This window comes from Prunus avium, chromosome 8 (assembly GCF_965620075.1).
Source record: "Prunus avium chromosome 8, drPruAviu1.hap1.1, whole genome shotgun sequence".
Taxonomy (NCBI): domain Eukaryota; kingdom Viridiplantae; phylum Streptophyta; class Magnoliopsida; order Rosales; family Rosaceae; genus Prunus; species Prunus avium.
The window spans coordinates 38,392,014-38,415,589 of record NC_142291.1 but is presented as its reverse complement, the minus strand read 5'-3'; the positions used below and the strand labels follow the sequence as shown (position 1 = coordinate 38,415,589).

General features: G+C 36.8%; 3 protein-coding genes across 9 annotated transcripts; 2 read left to right on the top strand and 1 right to left on the bottom strand.

Moving 5' to 3' along the window:
- Positions 1-1,320: 1,320 nt before the first annotated feature.
- Positions 1,321-4,722, top strand: IDD12 (indeterminate(ID)-domain 12). The gene is made up of 3 exons (XM_021966192.2): positions 1,321-2,146; positions 2,270-2,669; positions 3,622-4,722. The coding sequence occupies exons 1-3, from the start codon at positions 1,966-1,968 to the stop codon at positions 4,424-4,426; spliced, it is 1,386 nt and encodes a 461-aa protein (XP_021821884.1). The 5' UTR covers positions 1,321-1,965; the 3' UTR covers positions 4,427-4,722.
- Positions 4,723-7,075: 2,353 nt separating this feature from the next.
- LOC110763490 (2-oxoglutarate (2OG) and Fe(II)-dependent oxygenase superfamily protein) lies at positions 7,076-13,937 on the bottom strand. Of its 7 annotated transcripts, none has more exons than XM_088245998.1 (15): positions 13,782-13,937; positions 13,589-13,666; positions 12,966-13,049; positions 12,696-12,866; positions 12,387-12,455; positions 12,153-12,279; positions 11,767-11,839; positions 11,473-11,646; positions 11,234-11,353; positions 11,105-11,123; positions 10,821-10,905; positions 10,327-10,655; positions 9,532-9,647; positions 8,786-8,879; positions 7,076-7,678 (listed from the first exon to the last, which is right to left on the bottom strand). In XM_088245998.1, exons 1-15 carry the CDS (start codon positions 13,869-13,871, stop codon positions 7,613-7,615), a joined length of 1,695 nt encoding a protein of 564 aa, XP_088102124.1. In that variant the 5' UTR covers positions 13,872-13,937; the 3' UTR covers positions 7,076-7,612. The 7 variants fall into 7 exon arrangements, 6 of the variants coding, with proteins under 6 accessions (XP_088102124.1, XP_088102126.1, XP_021821975.2 ...); XM_088246000.1 differs by having other exon boundaries at positions 12,740-12,866; XM_021966283.2 differs by having other exon boundaries at positions 11,473-11,589; positions 13,782-13,936.
- A 191-nt stretch (positions 13,938-14,128) lies between these two features.
- LOC110763489 (transmembrane emp24 domain-containing protein p24beta3-like) lies at positions 14,129-15,733 on the top strand. Its single transcript, XM_021966281.2, has 4 exons — positions 14,129-14,456; positions 14,729-14,915; positions 15,009-15,116; positions 15,262-15,733. The coding sequence occupies exons 1-4, from the start codon at positions 14,229-14,231 to the stop codon at positions 15,393-15,395; spliced, it is 657 nt and encodes a 218-aa protein (XP_021821973.2). The 5' UTR covers positions 14,129-14,228; the 3' UTR covers positions 15,396-15,733.
- Positions 15,734-23,576: the final 7,843 nt, after the last annotated feature.

Sequence of the window (23,576 nt, the reverse complement as noted above, 5' to 3'; positions counted from 1 at the left end):
ACCAAGAAAATGAATTAATTCTAACCCTCCATAATAATTCAATGACAACTTGATGAAAATAATTGCAGATAGAGAAGCTTGGAGTAATATTTAAAATCACCCAAAAAATCATTATGTGTTTTTCAATAATTATAGGTTGAGATAGGAATAAGGTGGGATGTAACTCACAATAAGCAAGCAAGGCTTCAAATCAGAAAATTCAACATCACCCAAATGATTCATTTCTCACTTGTGAATATAAGGGCTCGTTTGAGACTGCTTCTCTAGGAAGCACTTCTGCTTATAAGAGCTTTTATTATAAAGTTGTTAAAAATTTCATAAAAAATCGAAGTACTTCCTGAAAAAGCACTTGGAAGTGCTATATGAAGAAGCGCATGACAGGTGCTTCTCCATAAAGCACTTCTATGGCCCATAAGCACTTCTACAATTTTATGCTAAACGCTGTCAGAAAGCGCTTTTAGCTCTTCCAGAAATACTCCCAAACGGACCCTAAGTTAAATTGGCTAGAGCAGATGTGCTCCCAACTCAGAATCCGAATTTGAATCCATTTTCCCGCAATTTAGATTATATAATTTTATATATAAAAAACATAATAGGAAAAATTAAGATTCAGGAATTAATGATTGAATAAAGGTAGACAAATTTTGTTAGTGTTTTATATAATTGCACATAAAAAAATATTCATAAAATAGTCAATCAATGGACCAATCATGTTAATAGTGGGGTATTATATATTATAGAAAAAGGTGGAGTTGAGAAGGGTCGGTCCATCTATCTATCTATATTGCCTTTTGCCACCACCACCCTTTGCCATGAGACAAAGCTTTTTAAGCTTCTCATTTTCCTAAGTCTTCTTCATGTAAGAAATCCCTCCTTTTAATATTCATTCCATTCAAAATCAATCAAGGCCCTTTTAGGGTTTGGGTATTTTATTACAGCAACAAAGGAAAAGACAGAAAGTGCCAACGTCACACTTCAAAAATGAAAACTAACACACACAAAATAATTGAATTTTTTTTTAAAAAAAAAAGAAGAAAAAGAAATCTAGTGATGAATTGAGTGGATATTGGGCTTCTTCCTCGTCTTTGCTTTAGCTGACCTCCTTTGCAGAATTTCTAGCTTTTTCTTGGGTTCCTTAGCTTAGCCTTTTTCCTCTACTTGTGTGTTATTTCTTTTTTTTATTATTTTGTTTCAAGAAATTTCCAATTTGCCTCGCTTAGTCTGCCACTATAATCATCACACTATCTGTACACTACAAGCCTACAAAATAACACACCAGGCTGCTACTGAGTACTGAAATATCCTCTTCATAATTTCCCCTGTCGCTCTCTAACTTCAAATATATATATATAGAGAGAGAGATAGAATCATATAGAAAGGAGAGGCTTATTGGATAGCGATAAGGTCCTGAGTCAAAAAAAAAAAAAAAAAAACATCTTATTGTCTGTTATTTCCATGTTGGATTTGCATGGACAACAGCTCTTGATGATGGTCTGAGAGAGAGAGAGGGACATCTGTATTGTATTGGTTTTGCAGAGTTGCTCAGAGAAGCAATCCATGCCCCATGGCCTAGCTAAGATAGTGACATGGAGATCGAATAACCCATCATCATCATCATCATCATCACTACTTCACGAGATTGAATATATATTTTTTGCTTTTTATTTTTTGCCACTCAAAAATGAATATATATTTATGTGTTTCTGTGCTTCTGCCACCTGTTGTTTCTGCTTATTAGTTTGTGTCCAAAAGCAGCTAGCTGGGATTCTCTCTATCTTCTGCTTAAGTTTAAGTCTTTCATTTCCCCTGCTAATTTGTTCAAAGGTGCAAAAGTGAACAAGCAGGAAGGAGGGAGAGAAGATCTCGCTATTCTCAAATATCTAAAGACATCTCTCATCAGCTTCCTTTTAAATTTAATTTGTTTTTCTCTGTTTTGGAGTTTTCCTCTCAGTCCAAGAAGCAACAATGTTTCCTGCTATGTCTAATTCCACTTCTTTGTCTGAGGAAGCTAATAGTCTTTCTTCTGACTTTGGCCCCTTAAACCCACTCCTCCTCTCCACCAATATTTCTCCTCATCAATCTGATCAGCACCACCAGCACCCAACCAACAAAATCAAAAAGAAAAGAAGTCTCCCTGGAAACCCAGGTACTAATTAATCAGACACTTTAAAGCCTACCCTTTACTTTCAATTAGATTCGACGTAATTTAGACTATCGCTTGTACTCAAAAATATTATGTTTGATTATATTATGGATGCGTTTGTTGCAGATCCAGATGCTGAAGTGATTGCATTATCCCCAAAGACTCTACTGGCCACAAACAGATTTGTGTGTGAGATTTGCAACAAGGGGTTTCAGAGAGATCAGAACCTTCAGCTTCACAGGAGAGGCCACAACCTTCCATGGAAGCTGAAGCAAAGGAACAACAAGGATCAGATCAGAAAGAGAGCCTATGTCTGCCCTGAGCCCTCATGTGTTCATCACCACCCTTCAAGAGCACTGGGTGATCTCACTGGGATCAAGAAGCACTTTTGCAGGAAGCATGGGGAGAAGAAGTGGAAGTGTGACAAGTGCTCCAAGATCTATGCTGTTCAATCTGATTGGAAGGCTCACTCCAAAACCTGTGGTACAAGAGAATATAGATGCGACTGTGGAACCCTTTTCTCCAGGTGATTAATTTCTTCTCATTTTTTTTTTTTTTTAACTTTAAAAAAAAGTTGCACCAAAATGAACACCATAAATACAAGTGACTGTCATCTGAACTTGCCTGCCGTGCTCATGTGTGTGTTTGAAACTTTGAAATTAAAGAAAGAAAGAAAAAAAGTAGCACTCAATTATAACCTTTTGGTTTTATACGTTGTGTCCTCAAGTCCTTGTAGTTGATGCTTCATCGAGTTCTTTTGGTTACAAATTTTTTTATAAAAACAATACGAATTGGTTTTCTTTGTTTTCTACTTCTGGTAATTTGCAATGGAGTGTGTCTGCTGCTGCTGCATATGGTCTAGAACAATGATGGGGAAGCTAAGAAAAAGTTAAAGAAGTTTGAAGAACTTTTGGGGATATATATTCCATGGTTGGGGAAAACCCGTGACCAGTTATATATTTATATATATATATTTTTTTGTCTTGGACATGAAGCATGTGGCATTAATTAGTTGCAGAAGGCAGAGAGACTCTGATGAGATGAGTTTGGTCATTATGAAAAAAAACTGACAAATCTGCAAGAATATCTGCTGCTGCTGCTATTCTGAACCTCAGTTGCTTTCTTTTTTCCCTCATCAATGTAAATCTCTCATTTCTTGAGCTTGTTTTTATGCACGACTCCTCTTTTCAACCAAATCGTAATTCTTTCCCATTTCAATTTATCCATCCGTCCCCATCTTTTTGCATGCATTATATAATATTAAGCTTCAATCATGGCATTGGCATGCATCCATATTCATGTAATTTAATGAATATATATATCATTTTTCTTTTGTTCTTTCTTTGACGTTTATGTCCCTCACTTCTCTAATAATTTCAGCTCGATTGTTACATTATTTTTCAGTTTGTTCAAGTTCTGAATTATGACTTATATATTGTGTTGGCTTGTGAATAATGTGCATATATATATATATATAGGAAGGACAGCTTCATAACTCACAGGGCATTTTGTGATGCTTTGGCTGAAGAAAGTGCAAAACTGTCTGCAAGCCAGTTAGCCGCCGCCACCACCACCACAAACCCAAATATTATGACACCTCAAATCTCTCTCTTCCCTTTCCCAAACTCACCACCACCCTTCACCACCATCTCCCTCACTCCCTGGGACCCACCTCATCATCAAAACCCTAACCCTAACCTTAATCACCATCTCATCAAGACTGAATCTCATCACCACAACCATTTCCCAACAACACAACCCCACAAGGGTTTGATGACCTCACCCTTCCAAAACCTCCATGTCAGCACACATCCCAGCTCAAAACCCGCCACGTCATCCGCCCACCTGTCAGCCACTGCGCTCCTCCAAAAGGCTGCAACCGTTGGTTCTTCATCATCAGCAGCAGCCTCTGCGGGCCAACAGGCTCAGTCCGCTGGCTTGACCGTGGGCGAGTTTGAAACAGCGAGCCATATGAATATGATCTCGACCGACTATCTAGGCGGGTTCACGTCCGGGGATCTCACCACATGGCAGAAGACTGACCGCCTGACAAGGGATTTTCTTGGTCTGACCGGGGATGGCACGGGGAATCATAATGTTGGTGCTGTTAACGTCGTCAAGGACATGCTAACGTACGCCGGGGGCGTAGAGTTCCAGCAACAGCAGCAGCACCCGTACGATCAGCCCCTGCGTGGTCATAATAATTCGCTCCTGCTGAAGCCCCAAGGTTTTGGGTTCGCTGAGACCACTGGTGCTGCCTCGGAAACGTGGGGAGACTGTTGACTGCGTTGAGCCTCAAGTTTGACCGCGAGGGTAAAAGAGCAATATGGAGTTTTTTTGAAATGACAAAAAGACCCTTGCGTCCCATGACCCTCGTCCAAACCTCCAGACATAAATATGGCAAAAAATGGGTGAAATTAAACTCCTTTTGGATTGTTATAGTTCTTTTTATATTTCGTACGTGAGTGAGGCTTTAGCTATCGGTAACAAAATTTACTAGCTAGCTCAATTATCTATTAATCTTTTTGTTTACATTTTATGAAGCAATTTACTTCGAAGGTCTTTAAGTTTTTGGGAAAGTCTTTATATTTCGTACGTGTGTTCTAAGACCCCGTTTAGTTTGCGGAAAGGATTTAATTGTGTTATGAGTGCATTCTGGTCGTAGACCAACGAGTACGTATCAAAGACTGCACTCTGCCTCCCAGTACTAATAACATGCACGGTGTGCATCATTGCATGCACTGGAATTCCAATAACACCCTCCTCCATTTACAACTTAATTACGAATAGATTAACGGCCAAAACGGTAATTAGAAGTGAATGGACACAAAATAATAAGAGATGGAAGTAAAGCATGTTGGGAGAGGCTAGAGGGCCATAACAAAATGACTGGAATAATAGCTTCGATTGAACATTTATAGCTATAGCCTATAGTCAAGCAATGAATTTCATGGAGATAATTTCACGTATAATATAATAAGATTTTACTAGAATTAATGAAATAAACTTTTATGGAAATAATTTCAAGGTGTCAAATCAAAATAATTAACCATTTGTTTGCATGATGATATCTTATATTCAAAAGTGAATCATTACCGTTCTTCCATGTATGTGATGATTATCATGTGGTATTTGGAATTTGAGAATTATTGAAAGCATATATGGAGAATTTGAAGAACTTTTTTAATGTCACTTTTTTGTAGGGCGGAGAAAAACTTCCCTACTTCCGTTTTGCATTGCTCCCTTTTTCCTATATTCTCCTAATGTCACTTATCAAAAGAGAATAGAGATAGAAAGAATGTGGCAATGCAACGAGAGTAGGGAAGTATTTCTGGAGAGAGAGGATGATTGGGTAGTGTGGAAAATTGTAAAAATTTCAAAGGAAGATGGCCTTTTCTAAAGAGAGACGGAGAGAAGACTAAGCCGTAGGCTGTGAGCGTGAGTAGAAAGGCAAACTAATAAGTCGATGGTGTGTGAATCTGTGCTGGGTGTGATGGTGGTGGTCCGGGGACATGCGTAGTGGTACTACTAAACCCAGCAAAAGAGAAAAAGAAAAGAAAAGAGAAGTAGAGGAAAAATAAAAATGAAAGATTGTAAAAATGTCAACGGTTATGAAAAAGATGGTAGCTTGCTCGCTAGATAAATAGATAGATAGATGCAACTTTGAAAAATAATTCTGAGTCTTCTTTTTACTTGATGGATGGACTGCTCTTTATCAATTTCTGTGCACTTCCCCACATCACTGGCTCACAGCCTTTGGCTTGGTTGGCAGCTCCTCCCATAATTGGAGTAATGTCTTCTTTTTTTCTTTTTTTTTTTGTACATGGACCCGGGTATTGATCACCAAATCCCAACCCTTGATAAACTCTGCTTAGAAATGTTTGCATGTTTAGGTCTTAATTAACTAATTGGTTTGATTTGCTTAAGATTGTCAAGTTGCCTCGTACCATAATCCCCATTCGATAAGGAAGCTGTTTAATCAGATTTGAATGTTCTAATCTAATTCGATATATAAGGATCGATTATCCGATAAACACCCCGTTACATCTCCAAGTGCCTTACTCAAAATTTGATGTGTTAAGTTAATGGAATTATCATTTGTATTGAACTAATCCATTTGTGCATGTCAATTGTTGAACATTTCTTTTTTTAAAACACATAAGGTAAGCATTCTTTTCAAACATCTTTGACCTAATTAAAGGAATGGATCTTGTTGCTACAACCCAGTCCAGTATATCCACCAAGAGAGAGAGAGAGAGAAAGAAAGAGAGAAAGAGAGAAAGAGAGAAAGAGAGAAAGAGAGAGAGATAACCTAGGGATTAATGAAAGGAAGGGTTGGGTGGTTATGGTATATCCAAGCTTTTAGAAAGTTTATGTATAAGTTGCAGGGTTAAGGTACAATATATGCCATTTGCCTAGTAAAAGGGACTGCATCTTTTTATTTGCACAACCAGACAAACCAAAAGCTTCTCCTCCTCCTTCTTCTATTCCCTCTCTTTCTTTCTTTCACAGCATCCTTATTCCCTTGCATATGTCATCTTCCACCAGGGAATCTCTCCTCAACAAAACCTCCTTTTCCCCTCTTTTAATTTGTCCTTCCAATTCTAATAATTACCCAAACCCCCTTTTCCATGCTTTTCCATCCTTTTCCCCTTGTGCTGCAAATTCCCATACAACTCCTCCTTTTCCACAACCCTCTCACTCCTACAAATTCAACAAAGCTTGTACAACTTAATACACATTTATATGTTTTGACAAAATGGGATCAAAAATTATTTACCCAAGAACAAGTTGGATTAAGATTTAAATTTCCACGACAAGAATCCACCCTCCAACTTAAGTTCATGCTTGATTTTGCTCAATTGCACCCATTTCAAAGAAGAAAAAAAGTCGAAAAACGCAATTTATCCGAATTAGATAATGATGTGTAGGTTAGAAGAAAATATTTCGAGAAATCGTTGGCATTGTATAAGCCTCTGAACGTTTGCTTCTGGGTACTATACATGGACCGTTTGTTCATGTTCCCAGCACGCCTGTGGTCCTTCACTGATACTACTTTCTCAGTTACAACTACGAATACCTTACTTGACTCCCTCCCATCAATTCCATCGACACAATAAATACAATGTTGCCGAATCAAATTAAGAAGAAAAAGGTCCCCTATTTCTTTTCAGCAACAATTTTTAGCTACTGTGTCTGTGAGGTAACGCAACATATAACTCAAAAACTATAATCCACAGAGCGCATCAGGAACCTAAAAGTTGCAAAGCATATGCAATCACATAGAATGTACAACCAATGATACAACCATATGCTTAAAGCTAGTGATGATTTGAATTCTAGGAGCTTGTGGATGAACACTTGTAAAGTACTCTTGAGAATTCAAGGGGGGAAAAAAGTTTCTGTAATGAATATGCATCGATTTGCTCCATCAAGATACTACGGGACCAATTTCTTTAAGAAGTTTCATCAGACCCCGGGTTTTGGCCCACCCCAATCCACTCCCAAATACTTATCTAACACATTCTTGTATGCCTGCAACAAATAATACAGTAAATGAGAATTTACACCAATCTACTCTGTATGCATCATTGGGCAACTAGCAACATTTTATACTGTACCAACAAATTTTCAATTTTGCTCATTTACGAAGGGGAAATCAATAGTTGCATGGAGAGTTGAACAAATTCACCAACTCCCCATCTAGGTGATGATTGGGAAAATGTAAAGAACTAGGGCAAGAACAAAGGCATTTCAAACGAAAAGTCTAATAAGGCTGTTTAATTGGGGGAAAATAAGGTTGTCAATAGGTTGAAAAGGATCAGAAAATTCATGAGTAGAACCCAAAGTTCTCAAACGAAGTGGATTCCAGCTGTACAATTATAAATAAAGGGAAAACATATACATCCAAAACTATCCAGAAGAATTACATACATAAGAAGGCCATGCAGCACGGCATTATTAACATGACAAGGACCCATGGCCCATCAGAAAACCTCCAGTAAAATTAGAAATGCTAAGGTCATGCAAGCAAACAAAACCAAATGATGAAGTTAAAATAATTAACTTTTTTCTTATCTCTGATCATGGAAAAGACAAAAGATTGAACCCTGGTTCCATATTAACAACTAACTTGTGACCCTGTTCCCTGCCCAGCTCTAGTCAAGACTAGGTAATCTTAACAACATAATGGACAATAGCAGAGTGGCTTTCTCCACTCTAGGGACAACCAACAAAGAGTGCTTCAAATTTTGATATTTTTAAACATTTAAAATGACAAGAATACCAAACGGGACTATGTACTTAACTATAGTAGTCCGTGACATCAATTTTAACTAATTTCCAACCATTTAAGAATCTGCATCAACTATTCCAGAACAAACTAGTCTGCTTAGGTTAATCATGTTTTCATACCAAAGATGATCATCATACAGAAGATGAGCCAGTGAACATCTTACGCTCCGAATTATCCCCTACCCAATTTTTTCTTACAAACATTATTGAGTACCCACCTACCTAACACGAAAATATGGGAACAAATCAAGAATAATCCATATGTGCACATTATACTCCACTACTTGATGACAGAAATAGATGTTATCATTGGTGTCAAAAGACATGTTTCAATATGCACAGCATTACCTGGAGTGCAAATAATTCTTTCCCGTTTAGAATTGCATCCATTGCAGCGAATTGGTCGTCAAATGCCCCATAGAAAACTTGGTAGAATCTGTTCCTGAAGTGATGAATAAGAATAGCAGATTGAAGCTGAATACAGATCTTCACCTTTTTTTTTTGAATAGAAACACTTTTTATTCAAAATTGAATGGAAAAAATGATGACATTTAGGACACAGACCAAACAGACACACTTGCCAAAAAACAGACTCAAAGCCACTCAACACAGAAAACCAGCCAGACATAAGACACTCCTTAAGATACTACAGCTAAAAGATTTCGCATAATTGTAGGATAGGATATATCCTTAAAAGCGTGAGAAGTTGATGCCCAAAGAGCAGCCCAAAACTTCACTCTTTCCCATAACTCTACCATTCCCACTCCCTTATAATCCTCGAAAATTCTCCTATTACGTTCCAACCAAAGATTCCAGACCACTGCCTGCATCAAGCTGCCCCATAAAATTTTAGCCTTCTTTCCCCTTCCCAAAGCATCAAATCTGATGGAAAAAAGGTCAAAGCATCCTTTCGGTATTACCCACACTGTGTTAACTTCCTTCAATAACGTCTCCCACACCTTTAGAGAGTAAGGGCAATGAAGGAGGATATGGTCCACGCTTTCCCCAGCCATATTACATAAAACACACCAATGCGGACTAAGGCACATATCTTCACCTTTTCACAAAAGATTTAACGACAAATTAACAATTACCGATCTTCCTCAGTGATCTGTTGATCCATTTCTTCAAATTTACGTGTAAGCACTTCTGCTCCCACTGGTGAAAGCAAGTGCAGTATTAAAGCCTCCAGAGTTCTTGGGAAATTTTTCTGCAAAAGATAATATAAACGTTGCTTGGTCACTAGCTCGTAAACTAAGTTACTAATAAATAGTTATCATAATGTGGCTGAGAATACAAAGAGATCTTTGATCAGAAACAATAATCTATTTAATCAGAGCAGCTGCATTAGTCCCCTCACCACTTTGCCATGACGGCGTTACCAAAGGGTATAGCTTATGAAAGTCACTAAAAATCAAGGGTTAAAATGAGAAAAGGGGGGAGGAGGGGTGTCCTGCCCAGCTGCATTCTCGCACACCCTTTAGAAAAAAAAAATTACAGAAACAAGAGAAAAAGCAGTCAAGCCTCTTCAAAGGAGAAACTACCAAAGCTCACTTTTCTGTTAGATGGGACAATTTTCACTAGCAAAAGCATAGAGACATCATCACAAGGGACGAGCATCCAGAATAATAGACAAAATAGGGAATAAAGACGACCCATAAAATTGAAGGTCCTAGATGAAAATTTTCCCCTATCCAAGTAAGAAGACCTGCTCTTTGCTTCAGCTGTTACTACATCGTATGCAACACATGCCTACTTAATGGAAAATGCCTTGCTTTATCACACTTTTTTATATCAACAAAGAACATCTCACATGAAATGAAAGTCTAGTAACCTATTACAATTTACTAGTTTAAGCTAATAGTGAAAGTAAAACTGTTCAAACTCACCACCATGGCCAGAAATACATTTCTCAAAGTGCACGGTTGAAGAGCCCAAATAATTTTAGCAACTGGGTCATCTTCCAAACCAAATGAATTTGCTCTCACAACTTTGGTGAATTCATCTTTCACACTACCTGCAGAATCAGTTGTTGAAGTGGATTGCACTTGTTGTCTTAGCTCAGCAGCATTAACACGATGATGAACTAAAGAAACAAGTTCATGAAGAGCATGGATAGCGAGGGGTTCCAGTTCATGCGACACGGTTCTTTGCTCTAGTTCCTTCCCTTTAAGATCCTTTCTCTCACATGCCTGATCCAAATCATTGTCATTCTGATCTGGGTGGGTATCATATCAAGTTATGGATGTCAGCAGAAAGAATTTCCAAGGCCATAGAGATTCACTATAAATTCCCTTTCTTTTCTTTGATAAATAATTGGAATGAAGCAATACCTAGTAATCTAAATATATGATGATCTATCAGTGAGCTTATAGATACTGACCTACTCCTCCATTATTAAGCACCACACACGTATGCTTTTTCTTGTTCTCCATTTCAGCTAAAGAAGATTTAGGCAGCACTTGGTTCTGTCCTAAAAATTAAATATACTTATAGTGCTCAATTATAAACTTCTGATTCAAAGATTTAAGGGGGTGGGGAGAAAGAAAAGACAGAAAATATGACCACCATATTAAATAAACAGACAAATATATATCTACCTCTGTGTGTTTGAGTGTGTGTGTGTGTGTGTGTGTGTGTGTGACAGAGAGAGAGAGAAGTATGTACCATTTCTTTATCTGTCAATCTTTCAACGCGGATTTGACAAGTAAATGAATCATGAGAGAGAAACAGAATCAAGTTAGCTGTTCTGGAAATGCTTCACCTACTAGCTAAAATAGAAACTCTACGACAAACCTTCTTAATATTATGCGCAGATAATATGCATCCATGTGTTCTGACATGTTTGACACTATGTTGGACCGCCACCAAAAGTTGACAGCAATGGTCAGATCATCACTATCTACCTGGTGAAACCTGTGGCAAACAGAAATAGCCATTAAGAGTATTTCATTCAAGTTATATATTACAAAAGGAGGGGGAAGGAAGAAAAGAGAGAAGACTCCTAATGAACACTGATGGATATTAAACCTTACCAGCCTTCAGGAATGAAAAGTGCGTCACCTGCGTGAAGAATAACCTTCTGCGAGTACTCCATTAAACATTGTGCTCTTGGATAATTTGAAAAGTCTGGGTTCTCTAAAGGAACGGAACTGCCAAGAGGCCACGAGAGGGAAAAATAAAAAGACTGAAAGGCTGCGTATAGATCTCTTTATTGATAGAAAGACAGATAAATGAGTAAATAAATAGAAGCATTGAATTTTCATAATTAAATAATTAGAGAAGACATTTAATTTGAATTCATATAATTAGTACAGAAAGTGCCATACCTATGATTTGATGCCTCCCCATATATTGGCATAGGGTATAACATAGCACTTGCTGAAGGAGGCCATAAAACCACTGCAAAGCATACAAGTTTCTTATTGAAAATTATTAAATAAGAAGAAAGAAACTCTATTTTAGACAAAAATTGCATGCAACTTCAAACCAAGTTTTCCCTACAGGAGTAATCCTTAAATTTGTGGCCTTACAAGAATAAAGCTAAACAATCACTTTTCTAGGGATGCAAGTAAACTATAAAAACAAAGATCACTTCTCTTTCTTTGCATCTAATCATTCCGTTAACAAAGAGCACCGGTAATATACAAAACCTAGTGAATCTGAAGTTGGAAAAGACCCGATGCAGTAAGAGGGCCATAGAAAGTGATTTGACCTTGTTTGCAGCCAGAAACTACGCAGAGAAGATTATGGTGTGGATCATAGTGAGTGCTTGATCTAGCTTGAGCATTGTTCATCCACAGGTTTGTAGAAGCTAGTATTTTATCCTCCAAAAATACAGGCTACAGAAAACAACTGGTGTTCATTAGAAATCAAGGATGTAGAAAAGGATTCTTTAGTGGTAGCCTGTAGAGTAAGCAGTAAGGACTAGTACAGGAAATTCACAAACCGTTTGGATATCCTCCCTCAAAGATTCTAATTGAACCCTCTCTTCATTTTCAGTATTGATTATTGGTACCTGAATCACACATGACAAAAGTTACATCCCAAAGATGTGAGACCATTACCCTTCAAACAAACCTAAAACGTCTTAACATACTAAATAAAGTACATCCTAAAAAATATTCATCCAAATAAGGAACAAAAGTAGCCTAAAATGACCAATCATAGGCATGGCATTAACAACATTAATGAAAAGAAAATAGATTATACTTAAACACAAAGATATCCATCATCTTAAAGCCTTTGAATGTTAAACCTGTGCTAAATATATTTGTTGAGGAGCATCCTCATAGGGCTTACGGTCATACTCAGATGCAGGGTCCAGTAGTCCACGCTGTTCTGCTTCAAAACAAGCACCAGAACCATCCTCAGAATGACGCATGCTTTGCTTACATATACCAATGAAGGCAGAAAATGGCAGCGGTACCTACAAAAGGAAGGGGTAATAAACTAGTTAGGCCCAATGAGATCCAGAAGAGACAAAAATTCAAAGCTCCAGACCATTAGCAAACACCATATAGATTACCCTCTCATGGCTTCTAAGATCACCGTAGAAGACAGGTGCAGAACTAGATAGCATAGCCTCCACAACACACAATCCGACTCGTTCCTAGTTTTGCATTCATCAGAATGATTTCAAGCACAAAATTCAATTCAGTTAAAGGAAAGAAGTCAATAGTACATGCAATGAGCACATGACTAGAAACCGAAACAAAAATAATAGCTGATCCCAGAAAATATTATGCAGCAGCAGCTAGCTCCTTGAAGCATAATTCAGGAGAAAGAACCGGTTACTGGTTTAGTACATCATAATATGTATTTCAAATACGTTACGCGGAAGGCTGGTGCTCTCGGGTCGCGGGTCGCGGCCTGGTGGTGGTCGTCCCAGGGTGGAGGCCTGGTGGTGGTGGCCCGTCGTGAGAGAGAGAGAGAGAGAGAAAGAAGGAGGCGACGGCTCAGAGGAGAGAGAGGCAACGTGAGGTTCTTTAAAGTCAGGAAAAAAAGGACCCGACCCGCCTAGCGCCTAGGCGCCGCCTAGGCCGATTTTTCGAACAAAGCTATTTTAACTACACAGTTCCTAAGTTACTCAAATTTAGAAAACGAAGCAGACTTGAAGAAGAAAAATAAACTGAAAAAAAACAGAGAAACCTGCAAATAGTCGAGGCCGCCATTCGATGGATTCCACATGGAGAAAGCTTTCCAATCCTTAACGCAGCCACTGAAAACCTATTGAGAAGAAGAAAGCAAGAACACGCAGAGCAAGTGAGAGCCAGCAATGCTTGTGAATAAGAAGGGCGCGAAGAAATTTGTAGTTTATTATGTGAAATAACAAGAAACTTACGGTGGGAACGTTCGTGGATTCGATCCGAGACTCGAAGTCTCTGGCCGAAGGAGCTTCCTCCAACCTCTGAATTTGCAGAGACTCCCCCATTGCTGTTCTCACTGAGCTTCGGTTACAAACCAGAGCAGAGAGACATAGCAAATAAATTTATTTTAAAAAAATAAAAAATAATGAAAAATAATTTTAATGAGGTAGGAAGGTAAGCCCAAGTTCCAGGCCCAAAAGAAAGCCCAGTGGGTCAACCATCATGGAGGGAACCAACGGATCATAACGAGTTAACCGAAATTTGAGCCTTTTTTATTTCCCATTTTAGGAAACACACACCCGCACACACACTCTCTCTCTCTCTCTCTCTCTCTCTCTCTCTCTCTCTCTCTCTCTCTCTCTCTCTCTCTCTCTTCCAAGATTCAGTGCAATGGTGAATTGAATTTCAGGGCAAAGATCAAAATGGAGACAAGAAAGAGATTTTCGTACAGGAAGATTTACGTAGCATATGGTTTTCTTATGAGCCTCATTGGCAATGGGAATTTTGCTACTGCTCTTTCAATCACTGTAACAGATTTGGAATGTGTCTCCGAGCAAGTTTTGTATGAGGGAGATACCATCTCCGGAAACTTTGTTGCTATCGACCATGACATCTTCTGGAGTTCTGATCATCCCGGTATCGATTTCACTGTAAGCTTCCTGTCACCCATTTCTATCATTTTCTTCTAATGTGTTTGTTGAAATTCCATTATGGGGCATTTGCATGTACTTTATATTGAAAAATCACACTATTTTAATTGCTAAATAATCTGACACGTTATGTTGTCAAACTATGAATCAAATCAGGTATGTTGTCAAACTGTGAATCAAATCAGGAGCATTGGTTAATAATTGAGTTCATATAAAAAAATATGCACGATTTGTTTTCAAATGGATGTGCAACTTTTGCGTGGTTTATGCAGGTGAAGACTCCTGGAGGTACCACAGTGTTCTCTCTAAAAGGAACATCGGGGGATAAGTTTGAGTTCAAGGCGCCGCAGAGTGGAATCTACAAGTTCTGTTTTCGCAATCCGGTTTCAACTCCGGAGACTGTATCTTTCTACATCCATGTTGGCCACATCCCAAATGAACATGACTTGGCTAAAGACGGTGAGTTAGTTCAACGTGCTTTTTGTACCATGGTAGCAAAAATATGAACACTAGGAGACCATATGATCTTTGTCTTTTCTATTTTTGTTGCAGAACATATGGACCCTCTTAATATCAAGATTGCTGAGCTGAGGGAGGCATTGGAGTCTATAACAACAGAGCAAAAGTACCTTAAAGCACGAGATGCCAGGCATCGATATAGTAAGCCTCATCTGCCCCTTTGCTAGCTCTCTCTCTCTCTCTCTCTCTTAATCGCAAATAAAACAACCTACATTTTCTAACAACGTTTCTAATTATCGTGGTTTCTTTCTTAATTAACGTAATCTTGGTTTTGTGCCCTTAACAGCAAATGTTAGCACCAAAAAACGTGTGATCTACTTCACACTTGCAGAGTACATTGTGTTTGCTGCTGCAAGTGCCCTTCAAGTGGTGTACATCCGCAATCTGTTCAGCAAGACGGTTGGCTACAACAGAGTTTAAGCTTCCTCATTTTCCTTGATTAATCTTTTTTTTTTTCTTCTTATAAATTCATAATAACTATCTTGTTCTCTCTTTTTCTCGGTAACTTTTGAAACTTCAGCTAAATAAGGCAAACTTACTTAGCACATTTCAAACACTTCAACACACAAATTTTCCTTTCCGTTTCATTTTCAACTATTAGAGTATGATTGTATACGAGAAAAACTTACATGAAACGGGTGTATGTTGTTTAAGAGAGATGCACATATATAATACATATATATACCTGTGATAACTAAGTTTTTCTCGTCATTCGGATCAAAATTCAACTAAGAGACCTTGTCTCGAATGTAACACAAATGAGTAAATGTTTTTTAAGTTTGTAACGTTTCAGTCCAACTACCACTAGCAGTAGTACTACAAAGGACACAAAGAAAATGCCATAATAACAATCCTTGCATGTGTTGCCCTACTGGGACTGTATATGACTATATTATATGAGAATATATACAACAGGCCTGCTTGAGAAAAAGGCAGAAAGCTACTTTGCACTATGATTGAGCATGATTTGAATGTACTAGCTCAGTAGGCATGAAGTATTTCTCAAATTGACCTGACCATAAGCAAAGCAGAAACGAATTAATTCTATCTCAGGCACAAGAGATAATGATGCCTCAAATATTAATTTGTTGAATGCTCAATCAATTTGTCGTGTGGTTTATTTGTCGTGGGTTTATGCAATTCTCTCTTTTGTTTACCATTCTTTTGAGATCATTTTAGCACTTCAATTGGGAGAGGCCCCAACAACGAAAAATTTAAACCCAGTTATTTCTTACCGATCAGTCAACTGACTTGGTCATATCTGTAGTGTCCAACTTTGGCAAAGCCTTCAAGGAGCTAATCACTGCTTTAATTAGTAATTATATTTTAATTATTATTTATTTAATAAATAACTAGCCCCTTGCCACACGCTCACGCGTGTGCCAATTGGTTTTTTGTTTTTGTTTTGTTTTTAGAATTAAGAAAAGAAAAAATGGGGAGTTATTTTCCATAAAAGTAGGATCCATTATCTGATTTTGTTTTTAATTTTAATTTTATAATTGTGAATTTACCATATTATCCTCATTTAATTAATAATTTTAATTCTTAATGTTTGAATTAACCAAGGGCATTTTCGGGATTTTTGAATGTTTCACCATTCTCTTCCTTTTGCTTTATATATATAGATAGATAGATTAGTATTTAAAAAAGCTAAGATTTAAACGTACAGCCGAGCGGCTATACTCTCAAAATATTCGAATATATTTGAAGCGTATAGCCGCGCGGCTATACTTAAAAAAAATTCTGATATATTTATATCCGGGCGGCTATACTTTTAAAATATTCAAATATATTCAACGCGTATAGCCGCTTGGCTATACTATTTAACCATTAATATATTTTAGGGTTATTCGCAGCAATGGCCCCTCAACTATACCTCAAGTTACACTTTGATCACTCAACTCAAATATTAGTTGCAGAGGTCACTCAATTGGGTGTTTTGTTGCACTGTTAGTCTTACCATCAAGTCTGTTACTTTTTCTATTTAAAATGATGACGTGGCAAGTATCTCTTAGATTATTGATGGGCAAATGTGACTTTTCAGTTAAGATTATTTGTAGCAATGATCCCTCAATTATACTCGGAGTTACATTTTGGTCACTCAATTAGGTGTTGTGTTGCACCATTAGTCTCTACCGTTAGAGAGACTTGACGGTAGGACTAACGGTGCAACAAAAAACCTAATTGAGTGACCTCTGCAACTAATATTTGAGTTGACTGACCAAAGTGTAACTTGTGGTATAGTTGAGGGACCATTGCTGCGAATAATCCTATATTTTATGTAGTATAGCCGCGCGTTTTTAGCTATTTTTTAATAAATAGTATAGCCGCACGGCTATACTCGGTCTTTTATAATTTTTTAAAAATAGTATAGCCGGCCGGCTATACGCTTTATATATATTTTGAGGATCCTTTACTTCTTTTAAATTCCATCACCCAGACTTATGGAATCTGGTTCAGGGAAGCTTCCTATATTTGAAGTTGATGGTACAGTTGCTATGGAGTGGGATTGTATGGTCTCATTATTAAAGAAAGCGGAAACTAATCAGTTTGGCTAATGTTGTAACTGCGGTTCTCCCTTTTCTTGTGTCTGATATGCACCGTTCAAGGGTGCTTAGGGTGCTGTCATGTTTGATCATTGAAGATGGTACCCAGGTTTGTGAACTTATTTAATGTTGGGTAAAATCCCCTGAAATCGTGCTTCCACCATTCTTGACATCAGAAAGTGTTACATCCCCTGATGTTCTTGATAATAATTCATCAAGTTTTTCAATAATTACTACATCAGGTTCATTTCATCCTGACAAGGAACGAGTGTTCAATGCTGGTGCTGTTAGAGTTCTTATTCGTTCATTACTGCTCTTTACTCCAAAGATGCATCTTGAAGTGCTGAGCCTTATTGAGCTCATCCCCAATACTTAAATATGCTCTGGAGATTGTGGAAGTTCTTGGGGCATACAGGTAGGAATTGCGTCTTGTATTGGAATTATTTACTTTCTCTTTCCAATTCTCATTGTGGGAATTGAGTTTTAGCAATTAAGGGTGGTGGGACTTTGTTAATTTTGTATAAAAAGGTTTGTTATATATGTGGTGGCAATTGAAGGGTCTAGTAGCCGCGGCTATACACTTTGAATATATTCGAATATCTTAACAGTATAGCCGGGCGGCTGTACTCTTAAAATATTACAGTTAAAAAGTATAGCCGCGCGGCTATACTATCCGAATACTATACCTATAAAATATGATATTTAAACAGTATAGGCGCGGGGCTATACTCTCCGAATATATTCGAAAATTTTATCAGTATAGCCGCGCGGCTACAATTAGAAATCCAGTAATATATCACGTCTCCACTGCTCAAAGCAAAAACAAGCTCTGATATTGTGACCAAAAGTACCAATTCAGCATATGCATCTGAAAACTTTAAAGTCTACGACCTTGTCCATTCTCTCAAAAGACAATGAGACTGGATACTCTACAATGCAATGTTTCTCAGATATCGCTCTGTTCCGGTTGTGTTCGCTGCACAGTCCAATTTCTTAAAAGGTTAGCTGCACTTCCCTGCGTTTCTTCGTCTTCTTCTTCTTCTTCTGATTAGTATTTATGATCCCTGAACATTGTTGTTTAGTGGGTTTGTCGAATTTGCTATTTTTTGAATCGTGTTTTTATATTTTTGGTTTTTGGATTTTGATAAAAAGGTATTTTTGCAACTGAATAGCATTGTATTGGTGAATATCTGTCGAAAGCATGTTAATTTCTGTTAGATTGTGACAATTTTTAACGTTAAATTGTCGAGTGTTCGAAAAATCCGCCTAGGCGGCCACCTAGGCGGCTAGGCGGGAGTTAGGCGGCCTGGGCGGGTCCTTTCCTGACTTTAACGCTGCCTCTTTCTCTCTTTCTCTCTCTCTCTCTCTCTCTCTCTCTCTCTCTCACGACAGACCACCACCACCAGGCCTCCACCCGCGGTGACCACCACCAGGCCGCGATTAATACAAAATAATTATAAATTAAAGAAAACGCCTAGGCGCCCGCCTACCGCCTAGCGATTTTTAACATTGATTGTGGATTTCAATTCAGTGCTTTGGAACTCCGGTGATTAGTGGTTAGTGGAATGAAATTGTAAATGATTGGCCTCAAAAAATAAAAAAGCTATTGTAGAGATTTCAATCAGGCACGAAAGGAAAAGGCGCTTTTGTAGAAGCAGTGAAGCTGTAACTAGAATGGAACCGTTCAGAAAAGCTTGAATCTTCTTACATTAAAGAGTGATCACCTGTTAATCGGGTAGTTGAGAGAACTGGCTAATCATCCATACCATAATCCATGGGAACTTACCATTTGGTGGGTGAAACCTAGCTGACGTGCTGCCATGTGCAGCAAGTGTGATTTTCTCAGGGCAATTTTTGTTATTTTAAATTTGTTTTTCTTATGCATGAAAAGTAGGCCAAGAAGTCTTTTCAAGTACGACCCTTTCATGCAGGCTAATATTGAGTCAGAATTTTGAATTGTTAGGACAAGATTTTAATTTTCTGGTTCAGATTTTGAGTTACATTATAATGGGGACGACATTGGTTGTTTACATCCAATTCACAGTGTTTCTACCTTTCTGCATCACATGAATTACTTTTGCTGCTGTCCTGCTCATACAAGAGAGCAAATAGTTACCCTTGAGTTTTATGTTTACTTTTGTGTTGACTACTGGTATGAATTGTGTAAAATAGTTGTACAAACAGTTTGGAAGGTTGGGAGAGATGGAATTGAGGCAGGAACCAATCTTGTGATGATAAGTTCTGTTTAGTCTACCCTTTCAAACTTTTACCGATTGAGCAATTTCAATGCTTTTAGTACAGATTGAAGATTTTTGATATTCTGTTTGCGTTTTGTGTTTGGGTGCTAGGTAGGATTCTGTGCCAAGATCAATTGCAAGGGTTTCTGTGACAGTAGTTGCGTTGGCTCTTTCACTCTTTGTACTCAAGTCTTTACTGTCCACAGTAGTTGCATCAGAACTTCGAATGCTTATTCGTTATGTGTTGCAAATTAGGCTGATGAAGTCGGGTCGTATACTTGTTGACATGATGGAAAGGTTAATTCTCATGGAGGATTCAGAAAATATTTCTCTGGCACCATTTGTAGCAATGGACATGAGCAAGATTGGTCATGCTTCAATTCAGGTCTCTCTGGGAGAAAGATCATGGCCTCCAGCTGCTGGTTACTCATTTGTCTGCTCGGTTTACTTCAATTTTTTTTTAAAATAGTATAGCCGACCGGCTATACTCTGTTATTTCTAATTTTTTTAAAGTAGTATAGCCGCTCGGCTATACTCTTTATATATATTTTGAAGATCCTTTTCTTCTTTTAAATTTTTTCCCCGATTTTTCGTTTATCGATAAGAGTATTTTAGAGCATTATCCATTACTATTTTGTCAATACCCGAGTCTCTATTGTCCCCTTTTCATTTTTTACTTTTCCATATTTATTACCCGTATAAAGAATTCACCACTTTTACTTTTTAAAAATATTCTGATATATTTAATGAGTATAGCCGTACGGCTGTATTTTAAATATTCGAGTATATTTAAACAGTATAGCCGCACGGCTGTACATTTAAAATATTCAAGTACATTTAAACAGTATAGCCGCGCGGCTATACGTTTTAAATATAGATCAAGCAATTAGGAAATCCATTAATCCATATCAGAAGGGCTGTGGTTAGGCCAAAAGTCGTCGGGCAGGACCTCTCCTGATGACGCTCGCTGGGAAAGGTCACTAAATTAAGTTTTTTAATTATTTTTTTAATAAAAAAAAAAATTAGTTTGTTTAGTTTCAACTTGATAAAAACAAACCTAAAGTTACAAGTTGTTACATCATTATTATTTTTTTCATATCTTAATTTTTTTAAAAATTACTTAATTAGTAATTATATTTAATTTTTATTTATTTAGTGAATAATGAGTATTTAAATATTTTAATTAATTTCATAAATTTCTTAATAAACAATAACTAATCATTTGATATTATTTTATGGACTTTGTTATTATAAAAAATATGTTAGTTTAGTTTAATATTTGTAATTAAATAATATCTTAGCTTTAATTAATTACTTTAATTAGCAATTATGTTTTTGTTGTTATTTATTTGGTTAAATACCTTTTTGGTTACTAGGTTTTACACGAAAATTCAATTTGGTGATGGAGATGTGTTTTCCAAAGTTTATAATTTATAGACATTCCATTATCTTTTATCAAGTGTAGTTTTTATTTTTAGTTTTATATGAAGCATGTTCAATCTTGTTCCTCTATTATATTTTGGTACGATCAAATTTCTATATTTTGGTGCTCTATATTGAAGCATGAATGGATTAAGCGAGAACTATATTGCGACTTCGGATGACAAGGAAACGTACTTAAGGTGATAAAGCACCAAAATATATTGATTTCATTTTCATTTGGTTAAACTTTTTTATTTTCCTTAGGAAGAAGACTGAAGGTGCTTTCTAAAAATGTTATAAAAAAACTACACTTAACGGAAGATAACATAATGTCTATAAATTGTAAACTTTAGGAAACTCAGTGACCAATTTGACTATTTTTTTTTTCTCAATGACCAAATTGAATTTTCATGTAAAACCCGATGACCAAAAAAGTATTTAAATATTATTTATTTAGTGAATAATTTGCATTTAAATACTTTAATTAATTTCATAAATTACTTAACAAATAGTAATTAATTGTACTAAATGATCTCAAATAATTTTTTGGACTTTAAAATTATTTTAAAATAGTATCAATTATTTAAAATTCATTGAAAATTATTTTAGTATTCCAAACTCTAAATCCAAGTCTCAAACCAAAATACCAAAATCGTTCGCAAACCTCGAAACGTAACCCTAAATCTAAGCATTTGAGAAAAAGGCAGAAAGCTAATAAGCATTATGATTGGGCATGATTTGAATTGAATGTACTAGGTCAGTAGGCATGTGGGGCGTAGCTAGCTTGGCATTATTTCTCAAATTGACCCTGACCATAAGCAAAGCTAAAAGGAATTAATTTGTTGAATGCTCAATCAAGTTGTCGTGGGTTTATGCAATTTCTCTTTGTTAGCACATCAATTGGGAGAGGCCCCAACAACTAAAAATTTAAGCCCAATTATTTCTCAAATTGGTCAGATGACGGCCCAGATCTGTAGTGTTTAAATTTCCCAAAGCCTTCAAGGAGCAAGTAAGAAAGTTTGGGATGCATTTTGTCCAGGCAAAACAACAAGAATTGAACCTTATCCACCTATCAGCTCGGATAACTTAGACTTCAAGTATTATGCCTCATACAAAGTCAAAAAAATAAAAGCAATTGAAAGATGAGTAACACAGATTCTTTCTTATTGAAAAATAAAAGTTTCAGTCCACCTTAAAATTGATGCCTCTGTCAAAGGTTTTTTGGTATGCACTTTGAATAAAAGTGAAATTGATTCTCTTAAATCCAATCATTTATGTGGTAAGGATTTATAACTTCTATGGTGACAACAATAACCTTAGCATTTGTCCTTCTTTCTTAAATGGCATCTGATTAATGTAAGATGTGAAAGGCTAAGTGATCGGACATATTTTGGTCTATCACGCTTTCACATCGAAATCCCATCTAAATATCTACGAACCTTCTCCTAAAATAAAAATCAACATATTTCAAATGTCAAATAACATAATATTGTTTCCGGCAAATTAAATGTCATGACCCTACTAGAAAAGGTGAAGAAGAGGCATGAAATATGATGGAAGAAGACTGCATTTCAAATTTCAAGTGTTTTTTTTTTTTGGGTCAAGAAATTTCAGGTGTTCCAATCCACCAGAATTGTACATATCATATTTTCTTTTTAATAAAAAAAAATAAAAAGATAGAAGAAAGAAATTTCAAAAGTCAGCAATTGGAAAAAAGCGAGGACCCGTACTACTACTACTAATATCATAATAATCGCCAAGTCCGCAACTCTCTCGCGTTTTCTCGCGTTTGATTGAGAGATCAAAATGCGGGAGCCACTTTCACGCGGTCTGCGAGATGGTGGAGCCCACCACAATATCTGACTTTCTTTTTTGCCTTTTACTCTTATCCGCAGCCTACACGCGCGTCTTCAGTCGCAGCTCGTACGCTCTCGTTCTCTTTCAAGTTTCAACTTAAAAACAGAAAAACCGGAAAAATATGGAAAAATAATAGGTGATTGGAAGCAGGCGAGTAGGTCTGACAACAAAAAACTGGCGAGTGGAATGATGACAGTTTCATTTAATTGTCTAAGCATAGGACCAAATCACGGGATTGGCGGGAAAAGATTATAACTTAAGAATTGTGCAGTTCTCGACCAATATTTTAATTTTAATTGTAATTTTTAATTAATTAAGGTGTTAAAAATCTATAATAAAAAATTATTGATTTTTAAAAATAATTAAAGGAAATTATTACCTACAATAATTTTTTTTAATGATTTTGGACGGTGAAAATGAAAATGACACAAATTGTAGGTTCATTTCCACTTGCAAATTGTCTTATTTCGACTGCTTCCAAGCTATCATTAAAATACTTTATTCTACTCTCACCTAACTACAATTATTATTAATTTAAT

Excerpts from the sequence above, each read along its gene's own strand:
- LOC110763490 (XM_088245998.1), bottom strand. The coding sequence starts at position 13,871 with ATGGGGGAGTCTCTGCAAATTCAGAGGTTGGAGGAAGCTCCTTCGGCC. Across the intron at positions 12,867-12,965 it reads ATCTTAGAAGCCATGAGAGG|GTACCGCTGCCATTTTCTGC; the intron begins GTAATCTATATG and ends TTCCTTTTGTAG. Across the intron at positions 11,354-11,472 it reads CTTTTCATTCCTGAAGGCTG|GTTTCACCAGGTAGATAGTG; the intron begins GTAAGGTTTAAT and ends TGTTTGCCACAG.
- IDD12 (XM_021966192.2), top strand. The coding sequence starts at position 1,966 with ATGTTTCCTGCTATGTCTAATTCCACTTCTTTGTCTGAGGAAGCTAAT. Across the intron at positions 2,147-2,269 it reads AAGTCTCCCTGGAAACCCAG|ATCCAGATGCTGAAGTGATT; the intron begins GTACTAATTAAT and ends CGTTTGTTGCAG. Across the intron at positions 2,670-3,621 it reads TGTGGAACCCTTTTCTCCAG|GAAGGACAGCTTCATAACTC; the intron begins GTGATTAATTTC and ends ATATATATATAG.
- LOC110763489 (XM_021966281.2), top strand. The coding sequence starts at position 14,229 with ATGGAGACAAGAAAGAGATTTTCGTACAGGAAGATTTACGTAGCATAT. Across the intron at positions 14,916-15,008 it reads ACATGACTTGGCTAAAGACG|AACATATGGACCCTCTTAAT; the intron begins GTGAGTTAGTTC and ends TTTTTGTTGCAG. Across the intron at positions 15,117-15,261 it reads AGATGCCAGGCATCGATATA|CAAATGTTAGCACCAAAAAA; the intron begins GTAAGCCTCATC and ends TGCCCTTAACAG.